The sequence below is a fragment of the Ascidia mentula genome, chromosome 3 (assembly GCF_947561715.1).
Source record: "Ascidia mentula chromosome 3, kaAscMent1.1, whole genome shotgun sequence".
NCBI lineage: Eukaryota > Metazoa > Chordata > Ascidiacea > Phlebobranchia > Ascidiidae > Ascidia > Ascidia mentula.
Genome location: NC_138568.1, coordinates 5,568,421 through 5,591,850, shown reverse-complemented (window position 1 = coordinate 5,591,850; position 23,430 = coordinate 5,568,421). Strand labels below are relative to the sequence as shown.

At 37.4% G+C, this 23,430-nt stretch overlaps 3 protein-coding genes across 4 annotated transcripts; 2 read left to right on the top strand and 1 right to left on the bottom strand.

The window, feature by feature from the left end:
* Positions 1-1,748: 1,748 nt before the first annotated feature.
* Positions 1,749-3,630, bottom strand: LOC145894298 (uroporphyrinogen decarboxylase-like). The gene is made up of 5 exons (XM_082982839.1): positions 3,512-3,630; positions 3,104-3,310; positions 2,792-2,964; positions 2,501-2,643; positions 1,749-2,219 (listed from the first exon to the last, which is right to left on the bottom strand). The coding sequence occupies exons 1-5, from the start codon at positions 3,610-3,612 to the stop codon at positions 1,749-1,751; spliced, it is 1,095 nt and encodes a 364-aa protein (XP_082838965.1). The 5' UTR covers positions 3,613-3,630.
* A 1,218-nt stretch (positions 3,631-4,848) lies between these two features.
* LOC145894915 (uncharacterized) lies at positions 4,849-8,506 on the top strand. The gene is made up of 11 exons (XM_082983625.1): positions 4,849-4,996; positions 5,124-5,204; positions 5,473-5,614; positions 5,744-5,878; positions 5,947-6,151; positions 6,414-6,601; positions 6,704-6,768; positions 7,166-7,295; positions 7,383-7,511; positions 7,686-7,813; positions 8,063-8,506. The coding sequence occupies exons 1-11, from the start codon at positions 4,899-4,901 to the stop codon at positions 8,163-8,165; spliced, it is 1,404 nt and encodes a 467-aa protein (XP_082839751.1). The 5' UTR covers positions 4,849-4,898; the 3' UTR covers positions 8,166-8,506.
* A 771-nt stretch (positions 8,507-9,277) lies between these two features.
* On the top strand, positions 9,278-23,353 carry LOC145895995 (long-chain-fatty-acid--CoA ligase 1-like). 2 transcript variants are annotated; one of them, XM_082984762.1, is made up of 15 exons: positions 9,278-9,417; positions 10,259-10,393; positions 16,339-16,450; positions 16,776-17,045; positions 17,362-17,570; positions 17,861-17,989; positions 18,471-18,574; positions 18,993-19,101; positions 19,206-19,333; positions 19,440-19,555; positions 19,999-20,181; positions 20,494-20,579; positions 21,049-21,165; positions 21,576-21,776; positions 22,081-23,353. In XM_082984762.1, exons 1-15 carry the CDS (start codon positions 9,376-9,378, stop codon positions 22,216-22,218), a joined length of 2,079 nt encoding a protein of 692 aa, XP_082840888.1. In that variant the 5' UTR covers positions 9,278-9,375; the 3' UTR covers positions 22,219-23,353. The 2 variants fall into 2 exon arrangements, with proteins under 2 accessions (XP_082840888.1, XP_082840889.1); XM_082984763.1 differs by lacking the exons at positions 9,278-9,417; positions 10,259-10,393 and adding an exon at positions 15,623-15,886.
* Positions 23,354-23,430: the final 77 nt, after the last annotated feature.

Here is a 23,430-nt window from a genome sequence, read left to right as displayed (position 1 = left end):
AAACAGCCCTGGGGGGCTGCTTAGGCAATTATTCGGCGACTAACTTTGCTGCTATTGTGTGGAGAAGAGATGGACAATTTTCTACAGCAACCAGCACCAAGTAGCTACCTGATTCAAAGGCCCGAAACCCCACTAAAACTGCCCGAAACTGGCTCGAATTCGCCCTAGGAACAACGCATGCATATTTGCTCACCCAACCGTAAAATTAAACCCCCATGCATCACTGGTTTCTTTGTGACGTCCTCCTTCCATTGTGACTGAGGATTTAATCCAGGTGGGCATTTCCCGACGGCGAAACTCATTTTAATAGAAATACCAAAACCGGTATGCGATGCGTTCTGAACAATATTGTTCGTTTGACTACAGTGTATAAGTTGGGAAAACAAATTATGTAATTTTTGCTAGAACATTACTGTTCGTTTGAAAGCAATTTTGCTAGTAATTGTTTTTTAAAACAATTTAAAAGTTTTTTTTTTTTATTAACTGTTCTAAGTCATATCACCAGGCAATAAAACAAAACAACACCACTAAAAAGATACTGTATTGCAGTTGTAGAAGCTAGTCCTTTTTGAGGTTTGGGCATAAACTGGTAAAAATAAATTGGAAACATGAAATTTTTGATAGAAGAGATTGAATTTGAGCTAAAGAAACTGTTTTCCAAAGATACTGAATTAATTGAACAATTTCTGCTAATGCACTTGCTACCTCATTTACCTATGTACAATATATTTAAAGTGGGGCTGGAAGACAGAGCTCAAAGAATCAAGCATGTACTAGCTTCATGCTTAAAGAAAGGCTTCGGTGTGGGTTGTTTCGAAAAACCAACCAACAAACTTGTTGGAGTAATTTTCTGTTGCATCGTGCATGCACCAACAAACCACCAACCAATGAAACCTGACCAACATTTTCCGGAAAGCCAACCCTTTGTGATTTTTCTAAACTGGATGAGTAGGGAAATACATAATAAACTTAATACCTCAAAGATTTGTGACCAGTGTTTGGTGTGTGTTCATAATGCTTATGGAAGGAAAGGAATCTTTAAAGCGATGGAGAAATGTTTTGAAAGAAATCTGTTTTGCTGATTATGTTGATTACAGAACAGGTAAAAAACCTGATCTTGAGTTATCAGAAATTCACAAAAGTGCCCAACTTGTTTTCAATAAATTGTGAAATTTTGATTTAATAAAAATGTTGTTGCATTTTATAGATCATTTAATTACATTGTTTTGTATAAAGAACGACAGATAATTACTCTGTCAAAATATACTTCCAACATAGTTTGTTCCAGGTGTTTTATGTTTTTACATAGTTTTCATTTTCAGCCATAAACCTTATAATTATGTAATTTATATCCAACTTTCTCTGGAATTCTTGTATTTATTTAAAGCATAGGATGGTTGTTTGCAGCTAAGAAAGTTGGATCAAATGTTATACCAGAAACACTTTGTTTTTTGGAAATTCGCAAAGAATGCATTGTACATTCAGTCAGTAAAACCAAAGAGCATTGACTGGCACTTTTAGCTTACAGAAAAACTTGGTTAAGTGGATTTAAATTTGTGCATTTATGGTGTGAAATGAAGCAGAAAATAACAAGAAAATTACATTTTAGAGTGATTTTATCACATCATGGATGAAAATTATGGCAGTTTTGGCGAAAATGGATAAAGCACAAAAATGATTTTATTTCAACTGCAATGTTGTTGGCCAAAATACTCAAAGCAACAAAATCACCCCAACAAAATAGAAAGTCAATTGGCTTGTTTTTGCATTATGTCCTCTGAGCTTTTATGGACAGCTTTAACAAAAGCATCCAAGTGCTCAGGCTCCATATCAGGATGCATACCATGACCCAGGTTAGCTATATAACCATTTGTTCCAAATTTAGCTACCATGTCTGCAGCAAGTTTAGAAATACTCCCTACTGACCCATAAAGTGCTGCCGGATCCAGATTCCCTTGCAGTGACTTGTTATATTTTCGTGCAATATCTCTTGCCTTTTCAGGTTCCATTGTCCAGTCCAAGCCAATAACGTCATAATCAGTTTTGGCAAGTTCCTCCACAGCGTAGTGAGCACCCTTTGCGAATACAGTCATGGGAACTGGGGTGATGTCCAAACTTATCAGTTGTTGTTTAACTTCTCGGGCAATTCGGCTTAAATAGTGCAGGGAAAACTCACTGAAGGTTGCAACATCCAAAAACCCACCATGACTTTCAAACAACTGAAAAAATAATTGGTAATAAATCAAATATTGTATTAATAAAAGGTAACTACATTGTAGACCATAAGATTTAAACAACAAAATGGCTTAACACGCATTAATATCAGTTACAAACATTTTTGTAAACTGTGTTAAGCTGCATACAGATGACCACTGTTTCGACCTATAAGGTCTCATCATTGCAGCTGGTGTGGATATCAGATGACTTTGCCGACCAACCAAACCGTTTTGGCTCTACTTTGCTTATTTTTGTAAATTTTACACACCAAACGTTACTTTACCTGTAGCATTTGGGCCCCTCCTTTAACCTGACCAACCAAATATTTGACGATAACATCTGTAAGTAGACTCAACAACTTTTTGCTGGCCTCTGGATATCGGTAGAGCCATGCACGTGACTTTGAGAATGTCGTGGAACCACTTCCTATTATATAATTCAAAAAAAAAGTTAAAATGTACCCGAAAAAATATTTTAAAATTTTTCAGAAATCTACCACAAGAAAATAAGCTATTATTGTAAGGAGTAACTGGTTGCATGCTTAACTGCAGTCAAATATTGACCACATGTTTACCTTCGATCATGTATGACATCAAAGTCCATGGAGCACCACTAAATCCAATCAGAGGAACCTTTCCTTCCAGTTTGTGTCTCGTTAAAGTTAAGGCTTCAAATACATAACCAAGCTCTTTGGTTACATCGGGTGAATGGTTAAGCACACCTAAGTCATCCGGTGTCACAAGTGGTCTGAAAAATATAATAAAATTAATGATTGTCGTTCATGCACAGACACTGTTCATATGCTATGATTAATACTGATATAATGTGTTGCTTTGTTTTGCACTTTAAATCCTGGGCTGAAACATAACATTATTGGAATATTTACTTTGGAAAAACTGGTCCTTTTCCAGGCACCATCTGAACTTCCATTCCAAGTGCTTGTGGTATAACTAATATGTCTGAGAAGATTATTGCTGCATCTAGATCCATGCGTCGAAGAGGCTGCATTGTGACTTCACAGGCAAGCTCAGGAGTGCGGCAAACCGTGAAGAAGTCATGTTTGCTTCGTACTTCTCTAAACTCAGGAAGATATCTGAAATTCCAAAACATGGTTTAAAAATATGCAGAAGTTTATTGGACTGCACTGATAACACACATAATAAGTTAAAACAGGGGCCATTTGTCTGCAGCTCACAGAATTCAAGTAACATACTTGAAACTTGGGAGTATGTCGAATAAATACACTAAGAATACATTTTGAACAGAAAAAACAACCAATATTAGAAAAGACCACCTTCCTGCTTGTCTCATTGCCCACACAGGAACTCTTTTAACTGTTTCTCCTCGAGCTGCTCTCAAAATCAGGTCATTTTTCATTGCAGGAAAGTCGTCCATAACAATAACAAGTGCTTTCCAAACACAAAACTAACACCAAGGCTATAGAAATGGCTGCATAAAGTTTTCAAGTAATTTATGAAAATGTCTAGCCAGTACAATGCATATTTTATATTGTGAATAGTTGCCCAATTTATTTTCACTGATATTGCTTTAAATTATAGCCCCGATACCTCCACATAAAGAAACTTTCCTTACATAATGACAGTATCGTGGCTTACGCGATGGCATTCTTACTCTGTTCTGATTGTCGATAAATCTGTGTTTCGTGTGGACAGAATTCATTCCACATCGTGGAATCGCCTATTCTACACTTGATTCTACATTTTGGCGCATATCTTCGTTCGTGTCTTGGTGTATTCTGAATAAACAAACTAACCCAAGTTTGGTTTATCTGGAGTCAGGAAACAATTCAATCGCAGCCATAGGCGTTGATATAGGGGTGACAACGCATGCATTGTCACCCCTGGATTTCGTTTAAATTAAAAATTATTGCCAGAAAAAACACATATATTATACTATGCGTTAAGCTAGTTTCAAACGACCTGTATTGTCACCGTTACAATCAGGACAAACACAAGTGTCTCGTGGATTGTTACTTAACAAAGTGACGCGAAACAGAATTTGCGTCATTAACCGATGTTTAGGGCGATACGACTGACGAAATGTTTATTGCGTATTTCTCAAACCTGGAAAAGTCACCCTTAATATTTTACAAATCGTTAAAAAATCGACGCCTATGATCGCAGCTGAACACGTAACAAACAAACAAACAACCCCAATTCTTACATAACTATGCTATGCATGCTGATTGCTGAGTCACGTTACCGGAATAAGGGAATATCCCCTATTGAAATACTTTTTACTTGAAAGTGCTTTGCTTTAATTCATTATTTTTTGACACACGTTCTGCACAATTTAAAAAAATGATTATTTCAAAGTACAGTTTATCATAATTTTTTTTATTATAGTTTATTATAATTGAAAAATGTCTGTGATTATTTTTTGCAATGTAAACATAATTTCACTTGATTGTTTGTCACTTCCAAAGCTTGGAATAAGTTGTGGCAACATCTTTCTGGTCGTTCAATTAATTTTTACTGGTTTTGAATTTATATTTTTTACTTTTTAAAGATTGAAAATTAGACCGTGAAAAGTTCGACAGTTGTGTATCATTTCTCTTTTATTTCAAGTAATGATCATTGATGCATTTAATTGCAGTCGCAGTGAGAAAGTTGTTTCGTTGATTTAACTTTACTGGTTGGCTAATTGGCTTTACGTTGAAAATGATCAGAATTGACACTTCGGAAGCCTATCCAGCTGAAATCGAAGGTGGAAACAAGTCAGCATTTCAAAGCACAGAATTTACGTTAAAAAAATCGAGGTGAACACAGTAAAAAAAGTCCATAAGTAACGGACTATGAAATATCTTTTGTCTGACATGTTGGGCCGTGCCTGACTTATAAACCTTTATGGAAACACTTAAATTGACATTTACATTTATTTTGTAGTTGGATCTCGGACGAAGCAGCAAACAGTTGTGCCATTTGCAGAAGCAAATTTAATCAATTGAGAAGAAGACATCACTGCAGGTAATTTAAATAAATAATGTGTTCTTAATTTGAATGTGTAAAAGCAATTGTAATATTGAAATCACTACAACATTTTGCTGAAAACTTACACTGTTGATAGACACCCCACATGGATATGCAGTTTGTTTCCGAGGTTTCCTTAAATAAATGTTCCAATAATGCTTGTTGTGGAAAAAACACAAAGTAACTTGTCAGATAAAACAAAAACTCACTGATCTGGATTCTTGATACAAAACCTCAAAAGACATAATATCTCAAATTAACTTAGGTGTTGTGGATTGGTATTATGTAACAAATGTTGCACGGAGAAAGTGCCTTTGCCACAATATGGATTGGACACACCTGAACGAGTATGCAATGCATGTGTTCCTGTGGCAACTTGTGTAACAATGTCATACTCTAATGACTCGGTGAGTTCCCTTTTTGTTTTTAAACAGTCTGCAGCAACGTAAGAATAAAATCTTGTCTGAGGTAAACATTCATCTTTCTTCCGTAAAGGCATTTCAGTCTTATCTTGTAATTGGCTGTTTTTGTTGCAGTCATTCCATCTTCGTGCTGTGAAAGGATTGTCAGATTTATGTCGTGATTCACCGGCTTCTGTTGTGACACTAGGTGGCGCCCACATGCTTATTTATTTATCAAGAAAGAAAAATTCAAACCAAATTCTTATTTTGGTGTGTAAATATTTGTGTTTGGTGATTGTTTATGGCTTTTCATAGTTGTATGTTATCCTTTCTTTCAGTCACATATCGCCAGTGCGTTGCATTCATTGGCAAGGCATTCCAGTATTATTTTGTGGCTTTGTGAGATTGGGGTTCTTCATGCACTCAGCAAACTTCTCGAGGTAATAGAAGGAACAGCATCAGGAGAATCAACATCGATGATTGCGGATGTGATCAGCGCACTCAGGATATTTGCAAAAACAAATGACTCCATTAAAATACAGGGTACAAATACTGTGCAAAGAAATTGCAGCAACTACTTTGAATAAGATATGTAAAGCTATGATGCTGGACATATTGAGCGGATGGCCTCAGTCATTCAGTAGTATCGCTGATAATGAACACAGTTCTGTTAAAAACTAACTGCTTAATATTTCCAGCATCTAAGCTGGCTTTCTTTTACAGATATTTGTTATCTTGTCATTTTTATTGGTTTGTAGGATACCATGTTATTGCCATAACAACTAAAATTTATGTTTTAATTCAGCCCTTCAGGCCGGTTGTTTGCCATTACTGTTACAACTTTGCAACCACCAAGATCCAAGCATATCCTTGGTTGCTACAACAACCCTTTGCTTATTGGCTGAGTGTCCAGCCAATCAGGGGGCAATTATTAATGAGCACAAAGCTCTGAGAGCAATGCTGTACAAAGTGGTTCAATCTTCAGATGAGCAGGTAAATCACTTTGTCCAGAAAAAAATTGTTGTCAATGATATTTGATGAAATAGGCGTGATGTGAAAGACAATAGTATTGAACTTTCACATTTATAATTTTAGGTAACAGAACATGTCCTTCGAATCATTGTTGTTTTGTCTTGTGGCTCAGACGACACCAAGCACGTGTAAGTTTTATATTCCATTTTCATGCCTAATCAAATAGAACCGAAGCCATGTGGCCCTTTTGATTAATGATCACCAAATTAGTCTGATTTAATGGTGAGCCACATATGCCTCTTTCATCCTCCTTCTGTTCTGGCCCTGCCAGCTCATTGAGACAGCAAGCTCATTTGGGAATAAGCCCTTATGTGTAAAAATAATTAACAGCTGAAACATTAGGCATGTTTTTCTACTTATTGTGCCACTTTTTTACTAACAGTGGTAAAATATATAGTTATGCCCTCTTCCAGTAGCTCTGTTTATTCTATTTAAACCAAAATAATTCTTAACTGACTCTTTGCATGAAAAAGGTCAATATTGTTTTCATATTGCCTTTAACCTAACTTTACGTGAAATGTTTAGGATCTCATCAGAGGATGCGTCATGTGGAAGTGTTCTTGCTAAAGCTCTGGAGTCAACTCACAACAACCTTCAGATCAATGCTAATGCGGCAAGTGCTATTGCTAACCTTGCCACTAGCGACAGAGATCAGGTGTGTGTGGATGTTGCTCAACAAGATGTGACCTAATTACAGAACCAAGCTGTTTTAATAAATATGAAACTTACGCTTTACGAACAGGTGCTTCTTCAATCCAGTTTACGAGCAGTTTTATCACAGCTGAGGTCATCCTATCCTGATTATGTGTCGTTGCATTTAATGAGAGCAGTTGCCAATTTTTCTTCACACAGTGGCCATGCAAGCATTCTGGTAAGAATATACACGTATTCATAAGAATATACACGTATTCATTTAATCAACTGTTTGCAAAAGTTTTTTTTTTTTGTTATGGCAGGTGATAACAAAACGACCTACCCACTAATGTTTTTGCATTAATGTTCACACTTCTTTTTTATATTTTGTTGTTTTTGTCCCATTCTTTAGTTGGAACACATGAGCAGCATTGTGAGTTATCTTAACAAGTCTGGTTCCAAAGCTAATGTTCACGCTGTTCGATGTCTTGTTAACTTGCTCAGACATAGAAATAGGGAGACGGTTACAACTCTTTGCAGGTAAAAAAGTTTGAAAAGAAATATCTTTGCAACTTTGGATTGATTCAAAGTTAGTAAATGGAAATACTTTGATTTGTGTTGTTCATGATATATTGACTAATTCCCACTATTTATAGCATTTGGATTTTGGTTTGATGTAAAACTGTTATGAAATTGTGTATCAGAAATCATTTCGGGCTACTAACAACGCACTTACTTATGATTCTTAATAATTAATTTAAAAAATTTTTGTTCAAATACTTCTTGCAGGAATGGAGTTTCAGATTTTCTTCTTCGGTTGACAGAGTCAGATGCTGTTATGATTAACATTATAGATGCCTTAAACAGTGCTGCTCCCCCTGTGTCATCTTAATATGTTTGTGATATAAATGCCTGAACTGCTTGGAGGAATGGACATGTATGCTTGACAAAACTTTCAGACACAAACTTGTTTTTGTGTTATTTTTTATTTAGTAGTTGTACAATTTTTTATATGAGCAATGATTTGGTCAGTGCTTTGTTCGAAATGTTCAAGTGTCAAATTCTTTTTGAAAGCTTTTCATATTTGTGCAATGAGATTTTGTGTACTTTAAAATTGCTTCATATTAGTTTTAAATTTTTTGCAATCAATATTGTGTTGTACTGAGAAAAAGCCTTTTTTGAAATTCCTTTGATTTTTATATCGTCTGTGCAATAAATTTTGCATTTATATTATTTGATTCAGCAATTCAAAATCAGTTTCAATGGAACTTTGTGGTGCGTTGTGTGACTACAAAAATGCTGGAACTGTTGTACTGTCTTAGACGACCACATCAAACCCCCATGGAACAAGTCATGTCAGTCTATGTAAATATATGCAAATAAGGTATGATTGACAGCTCGAAAACCTACATTGTGATAAACAGGGAGTCGAACCACTTGTCATGCATGTTCACTTCCGATTCGAGTTTCTAGAAGTTGTTAATATCCGGTTCAGCTCCGGTTCGGGTTTGCAAAATTTATACGCGACGGGTTCAGGTTTAGTTCCGGTTTAAGCAATTTCTCTTTGCTGTTTATATTTAAACTCTTTCAACTGTTTGCTCCCGCAATTTTGCACTGCATTGTGATGCCATAAATATTTTTTGGCCTGTTCAGGCGAAAGCAAAAATGTTTTAGTTCAAAAAAATGTTTTCGATTTAAATTATCCGGTTCAGTTCAGGTTCGACTCCCTGGTGAAATATTCTCAGGAGCTGAAAATCAATAATATTTTACTCCTTCACGGTTGATTAACTTGATTCACGCCTGACTTGAAGCATGTTTGCGAAAAATTTGGACTTTGAGACTTGAGTTGTAATTTAATCTGGCGATACGACGTTTTGTTCGCCTTGATACGACGTTTTGTTCGCCTAAATTTGAACAAGGTTGAATGCTGCTCTGTGCTTTTACCTTCGGTTAAGCTCATACAGTATCACCAGGTGATTTCGGGACAAATGTAAATTCGCCTGATCTATGCATTGTGTTGTAAAACTTCAAAAACGTGCGATTTTGGTGTAGGTGCGCTGTGTTTGTGTAGGTGGAAACAACTGGTGTAAAATAACAGAAATATGTCGGACATGCAAAAGTATGTGGTGGACTACCTCAAGGAGGTAAAAATTACATAAGCAAAAGTTTTATTGTTGTTTGTTGACGTACTTTCAGTGGTGGGATTCAGCCGGTTCACACGCACCGTCTCATGAAATTTTATAAGATTTGCGAACCAGTTATCATTACTGGTTACTGTCAATAGATTTTTGTAACAGAACCAGCTGAAAATATGACTTTTGTTATAGAACCGGCTGACAAAAAATTTTATATATCGATATCATCATAATCTGTTGGGACAACAGCTTGCTGGTAACTTCTCATACTATAAGTCTACTAGCCTTGGTTTGAGGTGCCAGGGGTCTTGAAATAAAATCTTACACCAAAGATATATTTTATACAGTAATTTTTTGCAAAAGTGCGCCGAGGATTTATCATTTTTTTCAATCTGGCTTCCACCATAATAGTTTGCAAAATTTTTTCAGTTATTAGCACAGAACATATGAGGAAAATGCTGCCTTATTATCCGCTTCAATAATGTTTATCAAACATGCACAATTGCAAACTTAAAAATCTAGGCTACTTGTGTTAACTTATTGGTCATACTTGAATACTTGTTAACACATATACAGAGTTCTAGTTAACATGGGAAAATTTTGAAAAAGATGTAACATTGGACCCACTTGTTTAGCAAACTATGACAGGAAGCAAGCTATCCAGCTACAATCGTATTCTATAAATTTCTTGTTTTGCTTTGATAACTTCCTTTATTCCCACATGTTACCAAAGTTCATTGTCAGCTCTGTGCAATTAAACCAGCATCAAAAATAGTTGATTTTATGAATCTTAGCAAGTGTAAATTTTGTCTTTGTAACAACAATAATGTTTAAAATAATTACTTTGCAGCTTGATTTTGTGTCATGGATTGGCCTAAGTTCAATTGCTTTGGCAACATTTCTGTGGTGGTGCAGAAGGTCAGGTTCGGAGAAGCAGAAATCCAAGTGTGATGTTGATGTTGACAACCAATCTGTGATCTTGGAGGTTTGTTAATAAATTTTAGTTTGGCAAAAATCATACAAAATAGCAAAGCGGTTTGATTTTTTCAAAAATATTTACTTTTATACCTTAAAACCACAAAGTTGCCATACAGCTGGTATTATTCAAGCAATATTTACATATATTCTGTGCCACAGAATGTGGTACGCAAGTAAACTTGACCCAGACAAGAAGAATACTTTCAGTTTTTGATTTTTATGTGACAGTTGACTTGTATGGTATAGTGTGACATGCTTTAAAATACAAAACAAAATGTTCATAATGATTGCACTGCAAAACATCAAATAAAACTGTACAGATCATTTAAATTCAGTAAATGCATTTTTCTAAAAAATAATTTTTTTTGTTGGCTGGGTACCCACATGATAAAAGTGTTTCTTTAAAGTTTGAACCTAAGTTGTCTGATAATATTGATATTTTATAATGTGTGTGAAATAGCTTACAGCCCAGGTTATCCAACAAAAATCATACTAGACCCAGTTCTTGTGTTCTTGGCACCATTAAACTATAGTTGACTAAAATGAACAGCTGCATACCACATGCAATATGCAAAACCAGCTGTTGTTATACGTAATAGTGGATATGACTAAGCATGCGATATGTTAATCACCGACATAATTCAACATACTGTCATTACACACTTCAAAAATGGTAAAAAAAGTAAAGTTTCTCTTTTGACAATAATTAATAGACAAGAACACCACTAGTTTTTGAGTGGCAAAAATATTATGACCCCATAAAGTTAATGCAAAACATATAGATGGGTCATGTCAAATGGAAGGCATGCAAACAACCTTGCTTCCATTAAGCTAATGGTCACCAATTGTAACAACAATTATGGCAATGTTATGAAGTCATTAATTAATGGAATAGGAAAGTATATATGTGTGACAAGTTCCTGTTTCAACTCTGTGATTGATGATAGGAACTCGTGTGGTTTTGTGTTGTCTGTACTTAATCTAATTCTTTCAGTGGGTTTAATTATGGCACTGTTGGTTGAATTTGCATCACAGAGTGGTCTTGCATGGTTGAAGCAAAAAGTTGCCGTTACTTTCACTTCCTGTTTCGGTTTCTTGGCTAACTTCCCATGTGTTTCCAGCAGATCTGTTCCATATATAGCTCATATGCATAAAGCAAGTTTTTACATTTGCGCTTTTTGACAAAAGTTTTTAAAAAATTTGTTTTGTTGGTTGTAAATTAGGACATGCGCTATATAATGTTGGAAACAACAGTTTGGGAATATAATGTTGGAAAAAACAGTTTACAATGCCCGAGGCAATATTGTGTTGAGAATATGTGGTGTTGATTTTCGTGATAATTGTTAATTTTTGGGTGTGGCAAATATGTGGTAACTATCAGCATTTTAAGCCTGTCTTCTGAGGTGTTTGCATCAGTTTTCAATGACATGATATTAACTATGAGTTGCCTGCCATAAGGCCTAGAGAATAAAAAGTGTCTACATGTGTACTAAATGCGTGTACAATGGTTGGCACTAAACAACAAATGCTAAAAAACATTTCCAAATATATACTGCAAATAAAAACTTTATTTTGTAAGGTTTCTGTATTTTTTTTTTTTTCGAAATGAAATAAAAATAACGAAAACATTTAATAAGATTTGGAAGGGTAGCATTGCATTAGGCTCAGCCGAAAACCAAGGGCTGGTAAACCGCTGCAATAGCACTAAACCAAGCTAGAATTAAATCGGAAGTCTTTATAACCTCTCATGCATGCTTGAAACCATCTTGCCCACGTTCCTGCCGGCATCCGCCATATGGGCGCGTCTGTCTTTCTTGGGACTTCCATATTCTGTGGTTTTGAATTATGTCTGGACAAAGTCCACACACGTAAACAGAATATTTCAGCGTTAAATTACACAACGGTTGCAATTCATAATCGCAGTCTTCACCGACAACGTGAAATTTTTTATCGCGGTTTCTTCCCAAGTTGGCCGACTTGCTTGCCTTGTTTCTGACGGTTACTGCCCTTGGCTTTTATGTTTCGCATTTCACAGCCTACAAATGTTTTCTTCCTGACACGTTTTTGCTTCAATTTGAATTTAATTCTGCAAAATATTTTTATCAATATGAAGAGTTTTTCTTGTAGAAAAAGTTCGTTTTAACCCGTGAAAATTTTCGTTTTATTTAAATGCGTTGGATGGCGGTAATGAGCAGCGGTTTGTCGTGCTGCATTCAAGTGAGTGTCACTCGAAAGAGCAAGTTCGCATGAAGCGAGTTGTGTGAAACAGCAATGCAAATACTCTTACAAGAATATTTTAAATTTAAACCTGGCTGCAGTGGGTGAAAGGGATTCGTTTTCTGACCGACTTAGTCCAATAGAGACATAAAAAACGTGCTCTACCGAATAACACGCAATCGTGGTAATTTACACTGGCGTATGTTTATCTCTTGGCTTGCACGCATTGCTTACATGTCTGCCATGCATATCCCCCAATAAATCAAGGCACAAACGGTTAAATTATTAATATACGTGCACGCATGTGGTTTTCTATACTTGCACAAAGCATTTAAGTTTATTATAACTGCATTGTATGCCTAAACCCAACGCCACTCAATTGCGACAGAAAATTTAACAGAATGCCGATTTTCCGGACTTTCACTGCTTGCAACAGAATGCCGAGAATGCCGAACTTTCACTGCAGTTCATGCTTAGGTACAACATTGTTTCGCGCGTCATTGTAAGTCACGCTTTTATTACACAGCAGTAATGTGCGAGTTTTTGCATTGCTATCTGTGTTCTGCTTGCTTTCACGTTTTACAGTTTCTTGCAGAAATTTCTTCCCATAAAAGTTCCTCCTGTGCGACAAATGTTTGCACAAGCCAAAATTACGAGAACATAAATTGTGCGGGGGGCGTCGCCAGAACAGGGTGGCCATGTGATATTAACGCACACGCTGAAATTAAGCACAAAGGGGTGTGTGTGTGTGACGCATGTTGAGCCATTTCCGTGTCATGCTGGTCGGGTAAAATAATTATACTATCTTATGACAAGTGTCTTGAATTTCAGTGTCCTATGTTCGGGTTTGAATTTATGCTGCGTTGGGTTCACGGCCTGGTTGGCAGTAAATTGTAATCCTGCTGTTTGAAAAGGACGTCCAGGAAAGCGACGTTATTTCTGAAACGAAAGCGTTTTCGTAGTCTTTAAAATTAGTCAAATTGCAAATAGAACATACGTTTTTCCTCTTCAAGAAAATGATCGACCCGCCATTCAATTTTATTGCGATGGTTTGAGTTATTCAATCTCGTCGTCCCATTGTTGTGCATTATGAGGTTTCCTTTCATATCCTGATTGTGGTTTTCCTCCATGCAGGGGTGGATAAGGAGATGAAAAACTAGTGGGAGGGGAAGCGGCTGGGAGTAGGTTTAGGATCGTGTTGTGTTGTTGCATTCAAAATTGGTAGTGTGATGAAAAAACCTAAAACTATTAAGAGCTGCAGACAGTAGTGCCACTGTTTCGACCTATATGGTCTCATCAGTGCAACTGAGGTACTCGACTAGCTTTTTAAATAGGCAGACACATTTCAAAATAATAGTATGAGGGAAATGCATTTAGTTGACATTGTTATGTTTATCTTTGTGATACAACGCTGTTTTATTGACTATCGACACTTCATTGAGATAACGTAATGATAGACTACTTGTATACAGTGGAAATTGCTTGTCAAAGAACATCAGCCAATGAATAATGTCCGGCGTTCAACACACCTGAACGCGCTTTACATGCTTCCACGGGGCGTTTTGACAATTTAAGTTATCCCACACACAGTTAGTTGTAGAGGATCTCACGCAAGAAAGTCTCTGTGTACTGTATTTGAACATAGGAGGTGTAGCTATGAACAATAAACGTAAGAAACAGAATGGCATTGGCACCGATGAAACTTTAGTCAGGCGCCCTTTTCAAGTTGCATGTTGGGCCAACAATTTTGCTTCATTTAACTTTTTTTTTGAATGTGTTATACATATAAACGCCAGATAATTAGGTGCAAACAGTTGGAGCGGATAACTTGAACAAGAATAGAAATTAGCTAACCCACATTGGGATGGTATTTATGGGTTGTCATAATCATTACTCTTTGTTGCAACTTGTTGCAAAACGTGGGGTCCAGCATAATACAGCAGTTGCGGCTACTAATATGCGCAATGCGTACACACGAAAAGTGAAGTTACTGCAAGCCATCTAGCGTGTTACACTAGCTACACAAGACTTGGAAATTTTTGCTACAAACAACGACGAAACATATGCTGTGAACAGAGGAAAAATATTGCTTCCGCTAGTGCTTCCCGTAGATGTATTGTGTTTTTTTAATTCCCAAGGTTCTGTTTCGTTGGTGCCTTGTTGGGTTGTCTAACAGCTGCCGATGTTACGACTGAACAACGGAGTCGTTAAACTGTGAAGCATAAAAATTTCATGAGTGTTTTATATGGAATAAGCAGATAAATATTATACAAGAGCGATTTGACAAGGAAGGAATTTTTGTGCCAGTAAAAAACATTGCAGTCGCTTGATTTAGTTAGTCACACAAAAATGCTATTACTTTTTTTGGTAAGCGAAGTCTCTTAGCGCGTGAGCCAGTTAACTCTGCTGCATACTCGATTAATTATGTGCTGAGACTTAAAACTTCCGTGAGTGGAGCTGTGGGCAAGATATTGTAATTAAGCAGTAGTTGCGTAATTAAGGCGTAGACGTAGTAAAAATGCGAACTGTTAAATAAAGCCACAATTCTCTGTATTTTGGGGAAAAACGATTAGTGCTGACAGGATTTCTTCATGCGTAAAATAAGCCTAGCAAGCTTCTTACGCTTGAAGACGCTCAGGTATTTTTCCAGTTGACTGACTTGTCGCAAAGGTACCTCCCTTTTTTCTCCTTTTTTGCATTTACGATTGCCGCAGGCGTCCTTTATTTAGGTGAATGAACTTCAATTTGACTCGCTTACCATCAATTTATGCCGTAACCTACATTGAAAACCTCATTACAAAAAGGCAAATGTCAGTTTCAGAAAGTTTTATTTAGGTTCTCAATCAGGTAGTTAGAGAAGCCACCATGTCAGACTTGTGTATGTTAAAGTGAAAAGGTGGAGTTAAGTTTTGCAGCTTGTAGTTGTCAGTTCTATGTATGTTGTCCAGACCTATGTCAGCGGTTACAGAACGGTGACGATCAAAATACTTAAAATGTCGTTTTTCTTGATTACTCGTCACGATGATGATGGATTGCATCTCTTTCTTGTGTGTGAATCTTTTTTATATCTAATGTGTAAATTTCCATTGAAGAGTTTCCGTTTTGTAATTGTTACAATTTGCAAATCATGGGGGACTTGGAAGTCGGCGAGCAAAACAATGGTCATTGTGACGTCACAGTAGAATCGCAGAAAAACAGTAAAACTAACGGCCAGGTGGGGAGTGGAAACGTTGATGAAAATAATATTGCAGAGATGGTCAACAAGCAGACTGTTATTATTGATGTAAGTGCATTTAACTCGCATCGCTTGTGATGATGTCACAGAATGCGTCGTGATTGTGTTTTAACTGTTCACACATAACAAGACCTTTTCTGGTAAATGTCAAACAGCTCATTCACCAATTTTGCGTGTTTTAAAGCGAAAACACCAGCGAAGTTTTTAAGGTTTTAATGCCACTTGTACTAGGGTGTTTGCAATATGAACTGATTTACGATGAAAGTAAAAATGTGTCCCTGTTCTAGACGAAGGTGCAAAATTTTGCAAACTCCCTTCAAACTGTCGAATGCAAAAACCGTGCAGCAAAAAGTGATTTTCCTGCAAACTTTAATTCCAATCATTGCCCTTTATGCAATTATTCCCCCCCCCAACAATGTTTACCTCTTTAAATAAGCTGCACATTCACATTCGGGACAGAAAACAACAACATGTGTTTGAACTTAAGTTACGTTTTGCAGGGTGAGGAGGGCGTGAGAGCCTCGCCACTCATGAGTGGAGAACCCATGAAGTATCTCTTCGATGGGGTGGAAACTCTGCACGACACGTTCATGCGTGGAGTCAAGTTGTCAGGTGGAGAATATATGGACCGGCAAAACTATTCTACAAACTTACCGCTTTACGATATGGGGGAAAATAATGCAAAGGAAAATAATGGATTTGTATGGGAAAATAATGCAAGAAGGGGATCCCTGTGCTGAACATTACATAAATTGCACTGATGAGATGTGTTAGGTCTATAGCAGCTCACTATAAAAACAATACGCAAGTTAATACAAGCAAACAAAAAGTTGTGATTGTAGAGACGTACACTTTGTTGACATAATGTTCCCATTTCTTCAACAACTTGTTGGACTAAAAATGCGATTGAATTGTTGATGGAACAATCTGCTTTCAGATGGAGGACCCTGCCTTGGTTGGCGACCAAGCCCTGACCAAGGTTACAAGTGGTTGACCTACCAGCAAGTCTTAGATCGGTCCCAGCATTTCGGATCAGGTCTGCTGCTAGAGGGTGCCAAATCCGACACGTCCCAGTTTATTGGAATTTTTGCCCAAAATCGTGTGGAGTGGAAAGTGGCAGAACAAGCTTGTAACTCCTTCTCTATGGTAATTGTTCCTCTGTATGATACACTGGGACCGGAATCAGTACAGCACATCATCAACCAATGTGAGTGTAGCAACACTGTCTTGTTAAGGCAATGTGACAAAGTCCAGCAGCCTGTCCTGACCTAATTTGGTAATTAGTATAGTAATTTGTGTTTTACGTAAATTTGCATAAGTTTCAATATTTGTCACATGACTATTATCCTGTATTCTTGGCAAAAAAAATGGCCACTGACCCTATGGTGGACTATGAAAAAACACGTTGTACTTGAACCGAAAATACTTTTTCAAAACTGCCTGTCACCATAATAATGACCTAAAAGAAACAATTTCAAACCGCTTGTGTGACCGCATCTTATATATTCACTGTTGGTTTGCAGGCGAACTCGGTATAGTTATTGTGGATAATGTTGTGAAGGCCACAACCCTACTGACCGGCGTCAAGGACGGTCAGTACAAACTGAGTCTTGTTGTCGTCATGAATGACGTCACCGATGACGTAAAAAAGCTTGCCGAGGAGACGGGAGTTAAAGTTATAAAATTCAGTGACGTGGAAGAGAATGGAAAGAAAAATTTGAAAGAGTTTGTGGTAAAAAAAAAATTATGCGACTTTCGTTATCTTGTTGTGGTTGCTTTATTTTCTATAAGCTGCTTGTTGCCCTGAAAATAAGGCAATTACAGAATTACCAACACGTTGAAAACTAATTTCACTAAATTGTTTGTTTTAGTTGTAAATTTTGGTCGAATTTTTAAAAAAGTTAAATACGGACTGTTTTTAAATTTAATGTCCCCGAAACGTCAATATAATAAAATTATTGTCAGAAGAGTTGTATTGCAGCAGTGTAGATCCCAATAAAATCCCCTATTTATATAATACAGCCTCCCAAACCGACCGACCTTCACACCATCTGTTATACAAGTGGAACAACTGGTCTTCCCAAAGGAGCAATGATCACTCATTTGAATGTTGTCGCTAACATCAGTGGAGCTTTCACCATTGGACACAGTGTAAGCGCTCTCACTTGTAACGTTGTATCGTTGTATCACATCTGTTTAATGTCTGTCTTGTAAGCCCAAGAGTAAGATTGTGGTGTGTGTATGTTGGGTTCTCGTGCTGCGAGATAATTGTATACGAACTGTTAACGGTGTGGGAATGGTGATTAAACAGGTTTTTTTTTGGTAAAATACCTCACGGCTTTTTAAAACTTTAAGAATAAAATTATAGCCCATGTAACTGCTATACGAAATTCATTTGCAGATGTTTCGATTGTAACTGAATGCATTTTACATTGAGAATGATTGTAGTTACCAACGAAACGTCTGCAAAATGTATTTCGAGCAGTAACAGGGACTATATTGTTTATATTACGGTTTTTATGCCATTTATTTGTCTATGGTTTTGAGTAATTGCTTATACGTTGTAACCGGAGCGACTTGGGCTATGCTATTTAATGACCAGCAAACCGTTTATTTGTTTCAATATTTGTAGACTTTCTTGAAAATGGGAAGGGAAGACGTACATATTTCATACTTGCCACTTGCCCATATGATGGAACGTGTCATCGCAGCTCAAATTTATTCAGTAGGAGCGAGGTAGGAATTTCACCGTTACTTTATCTTGTCTGTCATCCCTGTGCAAATATCATGTCTCAACCATTTACTCGGTTGTGTAATGGTGACGAAGTCCGTGACCAGGTTTCTGTAAACCTCACGGCATACCCTAAAAGCCATTTTTTCCGCGAAAATTTTATGTACCGACCAAGAGTATGAGGAGCATTTTTTGTTGGTGAGACTCCAAGTCTCTGTCTTAAATTCTTCAACTTACAAGACAATGTCACCTGCCCTATGGGCTTATGGTCCTTTTCCCCTCAGAATTGTCAACAATTCCGTAATGATTGCTAACAAATCTGTTGTGTTTTGAGCATATTAGGAAATTTCCAAAATTGTAACCATTTTCCGTACACACATAACCCTTACATGAGGTGGTAACTTACAACTTTCCATTCCACAGCGTCGGGTTTTTCCAGGGTGACGTCAAACTGTTGCTTGGAGACGTAGCGACTTTGAGACCGACAATTTTCCCCATGGTTCCACGACTGATCAACAAGTTCTACGACAAGGTAATCGAAAGCACTTACTCCGCAAACATTTGTTGGTCCGTGATTTTGTTGGCATTAAGCCTATAAGCATCACATACACATGTTAAATTGGTATCACGTGGCAGATTTGGGCCGGAGCCTCTCAGTCGTTTATCAAGAAGTTCCTGTTGGAGAAAGCGGTGAAATCGAAACTTACCAAACTCAAACAGGGGATCGTAACCAGGGATACGATCTGGGATAAACTTGTATTCGGGTAAGTTCCTTTCAGAAAATAAACGAAATACGCGGGAACAGCGTGGTTACTTTGTCCGCTTGTGGTTGAGGGCAGTTCTGTTATCACTCTTCTTTGTTTCTTGCAGCAAAATCCAGAACATGATGGGCGGAAGAATTCGTATTTGCATAACAGGGGCAGCCCCTGTCTCTCTTGACGTCATCAACTTTATGAGAGTTGCTTTGGGAATTCCTTTCACTGAAGGTTGGTTATGATGTCATAATTAACTTTACAAATAGACACAAATGATTGTTGGTCATTTATATTTGTGGTAAACCAAAATAAGTTCAGATGATTCAAGCAATGTACTGTGTCACGCCATCTTTAACTTAGAGGAAACTAGCATTCTCAAAAACAGACGCTTACATCCTTTGTAACATGACGCCTCATCCCCTGACAGACGCCACATCCCCTGTGGGATGACAAACAATATATCGCGAACAAAAAACATTTGAAAGTTATGTTCCAATGTTTCGTATCATTGTCTTATTTTTTGCTTTTAGTTTATTTAGATACATTGAAAGTGTTTGACACTTTTATTGTTTATTGGTTAACATCAACACAAACATAACAACAACCCTGCATGTTCCATATACCGAAGTAACAACGTCTACAGCCACGTGAATTACACTGTTGTATTTCTACAGGTTATGGACAAACTGAAGCCACCGCCGCCATCTGTATAACACTGCCTGGCGACTTTTACACCGGCAGTGTCGGTACGCTTGCAGCTTGCAACATCGCGAAACTCGTCGACGTCCCAGAGAAAAATTACTTCGCGAAGCAAGGAAAGGGAGAGGTGTGCGTTAAAGGAACCAACGTGTTTCAAGGTTTGTAAAAAAAACGTTTTTAAGCCAGGGCTACAATCCTATTCCATTGTATTTCCTGCACTTTCGGTTAAGCTACATTGTGGGGCAGGAATATTTCATGATAATGTGTTTATGAGCGCTTGTGTTTGCTGTGGTGCTTGTCTTCCAATCTATTGTGTTTCCTACACTTTCGGTTAACCTATAAGTCTTGCATTTGCCATTCCTTACTCTTCATTGATAAAGTAATGTCAGGCCTGCATTCATAGTGATGATTTGCTGTTGACAGTTAGTGCGTGTTTTAAATGTATAACTAACTTTGTGTTTGTAATCAAGGCTACTACAAGGACGAGGAGAAAACGAAGCAAGCGTTCGATGAAGACGGATGGCTACACACTGGGGACGTGGGCATGTGGCTTCCCGTAAGTATCATGACGTAGTTGATACCTTGCGTGGTGGAGCGTAAATTTCTGACTTGGGCGTTAGTGTTTAGTCAACAAGGGTTTTGATCTGCTGTACCTATTGGACAGTCTTTAGTCCTTGGCAGTTTTAAAAAGCAGTCTTTAGCCCTTGGGAGTCATTACCCAATATCCCAGGAATATTAATATATGTCTTATTCAGATAGAATCATAAAACAAGTATATAAATTAATATTAACATCAAAACACTTGCCACAACCATGCACCTAACTGAAAGCAATACATTCATACAATGAGCACCAAGACTTAGACCTCAACATCATTGGTTTACAAGGTCACATGGTTAACTCCATCCAAACCAGCAGGGTAGAAATCAAGGTACAACAACAATTAAATTAAGGTACAACAGCAATTAATATTAACAAAGGTTTTGGTTTCCTTGTGATGGGATTAGCAATGTTTAACTTTACAGAACGGTTCACTGAAGATCATCGACCGCAAGAAACACATCTTCAAACTTGCACAGGGAGAATATATTGCCCCTGAGAAGATCGAACAAGTCCTCGTCCAATCACCAACCGTTGCCCAGGTGACGTAACGTATATTATCGCGAAACTTGGTGCTGTCCACGGGTATTTACGTTGTTTCAGTTGCGACGTTTTTCTGGTTTCCTCGTTCTTAAACACGGAACTGTACGATATGGCGTACATAATGTTTGTGCCACGTACACTTGCTTATTGTGCTGATATATAACAAAAATGGTTGGGAAATTGGTATTTTCAATATCCGTCATCGGCAAATATGAAATTACTTAACGAATCAGGTCACGTGGATTATAACGTGGTAGTTACGATTTCTATGGGATCTTTAATTTCCCGCTCTGGAGAAAAGTGAAAACAAAGAAGGCGTTTTCTGCGTCGTCAGTAACACCAATTAAAGTTTTACATAAAAATCATCCAATTACTCTTCATTTGACATTCCCTTTAACTCCACCACCAGGTGTTCGTATACGGCCACAGTCTTAAGGCTTCGATCGTTGTGATAGCTGTTCCCGACCCGGATACAATACAGAGTTGGTGTTCATCTCGTGGTGTGAAGGAAGGATATGACGAAATATGTGGAAACGAGCAAGCCAAGAAACTCGTGCTCGACGACCTGAACGCCATCGGCAGAAAACGGGGACTGAAATCTTTTGAACTTGTAAGTTTGCTGCTGTAGGGAAATAAATCATGACTCAATGAGTTTAGTAAGCTCTGTGCTAAACTTTTTAATGTGCAAGTGATATTTCTACCTTGTACCAAATGGATAATATTCAAAATACATCTGTTTTAAAAAACGCCTAATTATACAAATACGAAGAGTAAAGGGCATGCGCAATGGGGCGATCCACCCTTGCCAGACAACAAAAATTAAGTCATAAAATACTCAATTTTGTTCTGCATTCGTCGCAAAATTGTTAAACAAACGTAGACTTTGGTGTTTCGAGCGAATATTTGTCGTACAGCCCAGGAGGATCTTCCTTTCCAACGAGCTCTTCAGCGTGGAGAATAACCTGCTCACTCCCACATTCAAATCCCGCCGCCCACAACTTGAAGCAAGATACAAAGCCGTAATCGACAAAATGTACGAAGGTCTCGAATAAGTGGCGTCGCAAAGCCACTTGAAACATCATCATGGGCAGATTGCTTCGCCTCTTTTAGATTGGAAACATTTGTGGCTTTAGATTGGAAACTTTGATTGGAGAATTGAAAGGTGTGACCCCACCCCGTACACTGCATCCGGGTTGTATTTTTGGTGTGTTTCTGTAATTTTAAGCCATTGCTTTATGAAGCCATACAATTTCGTCATGGCTTTACAACTTTGACCATAAAATCGTGCAGGCCTACTTGTTTTTAACAAGGAAGAACACATTCGATTTTGTTAAACCCTCTTACTCCACCTTTATTGAAGAAACGCCTACTTTGTATCACGTATGGCACATGCAGAGTGGGCGTAAATACCCTGAAATAAAATGTTCTCTTGCGATGTAACGTATCTCTGCATTTTTCTGTGTAGATTCTATCAATTACCGGGAAAAGTTTTTTTCATCAACGTTGGGGACAGATTTAAACATGTTTTTGTCTTCTGGGTAGTTTTGTAACACGTTTTCCCAATCGCTGTTGTTTGTAAACAATTCACTTTACCAAAAGGTCGTCTTGATCGGTTTATTTTCTTTGTGTACATCAGCATTGAACAAGTTTTACCGACTTTTGTGTATTTAACATTTTTGTGTGTATTTAGTAACCTAATGTTGGCAATCACAGTCTTGTTAGCGATAGTCGCAACTATACGCCTCGTCACCCATGTGTAACACGATCCACCATTGATGCTTGCATAACCAATGCTTTAATTTGTACTAACAATTTTAGGTAATGTGTGTAACATATTATTACCGTCTTAGAATTGCAAAAAAACATTAGTTGAAATGTTAGAAGCAACTTTCTACAGAGTAAATAGTTTTGTCTGTTGGCAACGATTGTTAGCACCAGACAATAACCTATGCAAGTACCATTGTTTCGTAGTGTCACGTGGTTGTAATGTAATAAAATGATTTCAACTAAGACCTGTTGGTTCTTTCAGTTTTTAGTTCGTCTAAAGTATTTATTGCAAAAAACAAAAAGGAACCATTAATTGCCTCTAACAGCGGATATTTAAATGTTAAAAACACGAACTGGTTTTAGATATTTTCCTCCGCTCATTCGCATTTAATTGTTTGCCGCCTAAATTTAAATCTTCTGCCTTCCATTTTCAAATAAATGAAGACTTTTTGTTGCCATTTCTGCTTGATAAGTCAGTACAGTGCAAAGAAAATACA